At 42.7% G+C, this 5750-nt stretch overlaps 1 protein-coding gene across 1 annotated transcript; it reads right to left on the bottom strand.

Annotated features, from left to right (window-relative positions):
- Window positions 1-344: 344 nt before the first annotated feature.
- gcat (glycine C-acetyltransferase) lies at window positions 345-5750 on the bottom strand. The gene is made up of 9 exons (XM_080857265.1): window positions 5518-5750; window positions 4825-4955; window positions 4235-4336; window positions 3912-4058; window positions 3473-3627; window positions 2768-2850; window positions 1677-1848; window positions 947-1068; window positions 345-695 (listed from the first exon to the last, which is right to left on the bottom strand). Exons 1-9 carry the CDS (start codon window positions 5735-5737, stop codon window positions 544-546), a joined length of 1284 nt encoding a protein of 427 aa, XP_080713391.1. The 5' UTR covers window positions 5738-5750; the 3' UTR covers window positions 345-543.

The following is a 5750-nucleotide window of genomic DNA, read 5'->3' as shown; positions in this document are numbered from 1 at the left end:
TATAAATATTAACTGACGTTGATGGGGACAGGCATCTTAGATAGCTTTCAATAACGCTTTTATGCTACAAGGCTTTTACCCTCTCCCACCTTGGGCAAACATTTTGTTTTCTTCTGAAACGGGAGCAGAGGTAGCGGTATACAGCATAGTAATACACTGGCCCAATCTGCCTTTGGTAGGGATTATGAAATCATTTAGTTTGCTAGCTGACAGCTATTCAAGCTTACAAATACAAAAAATACCCTTAAGCCAAGTGCTGCAAGATTTTTTTTTCATGATGCTAGTTTAAAATGGTACAGGTCATGTGAATTGTAATATTGAAGAACAGCAGACATAATTTCTTAGCAAAGTTATTTATTGGGCACTTATAAAGCAAATGCAACTCACGATTGGCCTTTCATGATTGTAAACCCGATCAGCTTTCTTGACCCTAACCCTCGCCATCTATAAGATAAGCACTTCAAATCTGACTGTAACAGTAGTTGCCGTCCAAGCCCCCTTCCCGTAGCTGTAACAGTTGATGGTGTTCTCTTGCCGCTCTGGTTATGAAATGACACCATGCTTGCGGCCTGTCTGAATGAAGCAGTCCACGGTGCGGTCGATGTCCTCATCAGTGTGGGCCGCTGAGATCTGCACACGAATACGGGCTTTCCCTTTGGGTACCACAGGGAAGGAAAATCCAATCACATACACGCCTAAGGACATAGAGAGAAGGAAAGAGCAACAGAGAGGGAATTTAATTTTCTGATGTTCAAGGCTAAGGCATAGGCATCCAGATGTTTTTATGTTTAATATTCAGGTTCAATTCGATTTGTTTTACAAAGCAAATGACAGACTTTGATTGAATTTGCATCCATGCTCAACAGGTTACATACAGGGCCGTTGATCCAAATGAAAACAGGAATATTTCAATCATTTTAGATCACATCAGCAGTTGACTCCTCACCTAACTTCAGCATGTCATCGGCCATCAATGAAGCTAGCCGTGCATCCCCTAGCATCACAGGGCAAATGGGATGGGCTGTTCCAGAAATGGTGAAGCCAGCTTGGGTCATAGCATTTCTGAACCTGAGGTAATCAGTGGTTCAACAAGTTAATGAAGTGTTTGTTTGACTTGTTTTACCTGTCTGGCTACTGGAAAATATTAGATGATATTCTAGTTAGTTTTAGGTAGAGAAAGTAGTCCTTTAAGCCAGCCACCTCCCATAATCACTCACAGACTACTAACAACCATGCAGAGCACCTGCTATTAGTTTGTTCTTGCTAGATACAAATGTAATACAGAGAGGTGCATAGTGTACAGACATTCATACTGTCTGATACTGTAGTCTCATGGGTACAGCACCTTGAGAATGGCCTCTAGGATATGTTTGCTACTATTTTGGAGTATATAACATGACATGGATCAAAACCAGAAATATATTGCTATCGTTTAAGTTAGTGTAGATCCAGAGTAAATTTAAAAAATATAGCTAACAAAGTGATACGTTTGTGTCAATTCTGCTACATATTCCATTAACAAATCCTGCCTTCTTTGAACAAGACAAAGACAAACACTGGGGTCTTATCGTCTTTCTGCAGGGAGGTCAGGTGACTGTCAAACAGTTGCATAAGCAATAGAAGAGGCAGCATTGGACACTTGCCGCAGCAGTTATATTCCACCCCTGGAATCCTACCTCATGGTTTTGGCAGTCATGCTCTCAGCAATTTCAGTGGACGCCAGGAGCAGCTCCACAGCTCGGGTGGCACAGGCCACCACAGGCGGGGGAAGAGAGTTTGAGAAAAGGTATGGGCGTGCTCGTTGCCTCAGAAGGTCAATTAAAGGCTTGGGCCCCACTGTATACCCACCTACAGAGAACAGAAACATCCAGCATAACATTTTTAAATTCAGAGTAAGAACATCTTTGCCAGAAGAACAATTAAACAGTATAGGGGAGTTAAATTTGTATAGCACTCATTATGTCCCCTGTTGTAAATCATGGCAGTGTTACACACAGCATTAGGCCCAATCTCAATACTTCCCCTTACCCCTTATCTTCCCCCTTACCCTTGAAGTTGCGCGTTCATGTGAGAGCTAGTGGTGTCTCAATACCCAATTTGATCAAGATTAAGGGGTAAGATTAAGGGGTGTATGGCCCTCGTTTTTGAGATGATCGGAGAGCTACCTTGCTCCTCCAAGGGCTATCCCAGAGCACACCGCGAAACCAGCTCGGGAATTTTCAAAAAAACATGGCTGCTTGAAGCGAGGAATATTTTACATGAATAAAGCTATCTACACAACTTTTTATATGTTCATAATGACTCGGTTTGATCTGAAATGTGCTACTCGAACGATGCATAGTATTGTAGGTCTTAACTGAAGCTTTCAAACGGTAGTTTTAGGATACAATTAGCGCGTATACCACCACTCCATTGGCTTATATGGTAGCTTGCCAGCTATCATGCTACATACACTACATGTAAGTATTTTTGGCTTATAATTAATTTAAAAATGACGACAGTCTTGTTTCGTGCTCTACACAGTTGTATACATATATATTTGCAACCATGTTCTTCATTAGACTTTTTTTTAAATCGCTAGCTTCATAGCTCATACAGTCACGCATGACGTACCCGAAACCGAGTGGCGTCTCATTTCATAGGGGAAAGATCTCAGCCCTTGGCCCTTACACTTGCAAGTGCTAGGGTTAAGACAAAGACAAGACAAAGCAAAAGGGGCAAGGGGAAGAATCGAGATTCGGCCTTAATGTCTATCTGATACACTCACCAGCTGCTCCACCCAGGGCTTTCCCCAGAGTTGAGTTGACAATGTCGACGCGGTCCATGACTCCCAGCATCTCATCTGTACCTCTGAAAGATTATTCAACAATTAGCCCTAAAACCCCATTACTACACCTGCAAACAAAAAGGTTTATAGCAGGCGTAGTATTTACCATGGCTTTGTTCAAATACAAATCTCAGCAGCAATTCTTCTGCAATTCACATCCCTGTCATGTTTGCTAAGTAGCCTGACGATGTCATACTCATAATTCTAGTCAGAATATGAGTCTGATACTGCTCCATTGGGCTGTGATTATGGGGCGTGTTTCAGCCGAACCAGGAAAAAAATGCCTCTTCGCTCAATTGGAGCAACGTAGTCGTCATCAGGGCCAGCTGATAAATAAAACTTTTACCGAATCCCTTAGGAAAGACGGCAAAAATATATTTTCGATCGACAAATGCCTTGGTCGCATTTCTCTGTTCCTCTTTCAATATGAATGCGCTGTCGATGTCTTCTAAAACATCTCTATCTACACATCTCAGCTTTCCATTTGATTGGTTCGAACCAATTTTTGATCGGAGATAGTTTCTCCCCAACGGAGCAATGCCAGACCGTACTTCAAGACCGTACTTCCAGACCTCAAATGTTATGGGCGGGGCTAAGTTCGGCTGGTACCCAGGCTAGTTGTTAAGTGCTTAAACACTGACTCACCTGCCCCTAGGTCCCAAGAAACCAGTAGCATGGCACTCATCGATGAAGACCATGGCTCCATACTGCTCAGCCAGGTCACAAATTCCCTTCAGTGGTGCCACATCACCGTCCATTGAGAACACACCATCGGTGACGACCAGACGTAGGCGTGACGACTAGGGATTCAAAAGACACATGTTGATGACAGAATGTGTGGTAATGTTTATGCAGAGGAACACTCTAACTTGTATCGCCCTGTTTCGATTGTCAACACATTTTCAGAACTTAAAAACCTACACATTCCCAATCACTTGCAGCATGGTCTTCAAAGTCATGTAGAACAGAGGGTAACAGCTCTTCACTTGGATCATATTGTTGTCTTTTTGCCTATATTATTTACCATTATTAGTAACTATTTTGGTCTCCATTCTTTGATGATTAGGTGAAGTAATGAAAATACCTGGGCCTCTTTCAGTTGGGCCTCTAAGTCATTCAGATCCATGTGCTTGTAGCGCATTCTCTTGGCTCGGCACAGTCTGATGCCATCGATGATGGACGCATGATTGAGTTCATCTGAGAGCACTGCATCATCAGGTCCTAACAGCACCTGAGAAGAAACCACATTTGAGCACACTGCCCTGACAGCTTGAGGCCAATAAGACAAGCACAGAGAGAATGCTGTACAATGGAGGAAACAAAACCATTCACAATGATGCTTACGAAGTGGTGAGTCAACAAGCAATAGAGACAGAGGTCAGAGGTCAAACAGAATAAAGGCCAAACCTCAAAAAGTCCAGCGTTGGCGTCGAAACAGCTAGCATACAGGATACAATCCTCCCGTTCATGAAACAGGGCAAGCTTCTTCTCCAGGTCCTTGTGAATATTCTGAGGGAAAGGGTCAGAACTAAGCTTGCTCACATTTCATTCAAGTGGAATTTAGACTTATTATTCCCATCTTGAACAGTGGAAATCAAGAACAAATTTACGGTGCGAAGATGGTTGCAGAGTTTACCGAATGTTATATATGGGAGCAATAAATTGTAATCTATTACAGAATCAAATCAGTACTTGCTGTATCATAAAATGTAAAGAATCGCAATATGTATCGGGGCCCAAATATCGTGATAATATTTGAATCTTTGCTTCTGGCAATTATCACCACTGAAAGACATTGATCTATGAAGTATCTACTGACTGTTATGTTATGGTTCTGCTGTGCGGAGGGCAGTGTTAATGTACAGTACTTATAAATGTATATAAATGACATGCCGTTTGTATACATCAAACTGAAATGCAATTGTTTTTCAATACTCTCAAACAAACCATATGTCAGGCACTTTTCAGTTAATGAGAGACGTCATGAATGTGATTACCTGTGTGCCACAGATGAATCTGACAGAACTCAGTCCGGCACCATACTGCTGTAAGGCTTCAATGCCCGCCTTGACAACCTCTGGGTGACTGGACAAACCCAGATAGTTGTTCGCGCAGAAGTTCAATATATCTGCAAATATAAGGAGACATTGAGGGCTCCTTTAGAATTGATGAATAGTGGCGTGTCACTGGCCTGTATAGGTCATCAACAATAAACAGCTGAAGTTGTCTAGTTTGAGAGAAAGATAAATATGTATAGTTAACAATTACTATAACATCTGTGTAACTGCTGTGACAATGGACTGAGACTAAGCAAAGGGAGAATAGTGACAGAAGTCTGGGCGATAAGCCTTTTCCATGCCAGGCTACAGACGAGACAAATTATGACCAACAGCCAAGACACGGAAAAGTTACCACACACCACACACATCATTTCAGGAAGGCACTAAGATGATACGCACTTGCTGTACGAGAACAGCGAATCTGCATTTCCCAACTTTTAGATAAAGCCGACTTCGTTAGATGAAGCTAGTTAGAAAGAGCTAGAGATAAGTTCATACACAGCAAACACCCGAACGTTGTTAACACGGTTTTACATGCATGCATGCCCATGTTATGTATATCAATTTCGTGTCTTTCGAGGTTACTCCACACGTTGTGTGGACACTTGTTAGCAAAGCGACGTTGCTCACCACCACGACTGCCGTCCACGTTGATATGTGGTCCCTGTTTAGAAGTGATCACTCGCTCTCCTTTCCAAGTGCCTGCCGCTCGGATTGTGTCAAGTTCATGTTCCAACACAGAACGGGCTTGTGCAACAGCAGAATATCCTCGGCTAGGGTTTGCAGCTGAGGGTCGAAGAACAGCCCTCAATGGGGTACTAATAACACGGACAGCTGATCGTAGCGGCATGCTTTCACCTCTG

Source organism: Sprattus sprattus, assembly GCF_963457725.1.
Source record: "Sprattus sprattus genome assembly, chromosome: 18".
NCBI lineage: Eukaryota > Metazoa > Chordata > Actinopteri > Clupeiformes > Clupeidae > Sprattus > Sprattus sprattus.
The sequence above is the reverse complement of the archived record's forward strand: the minus strand, read 5'-3'. Positions and strand labels throughout refer to the sequence as shown.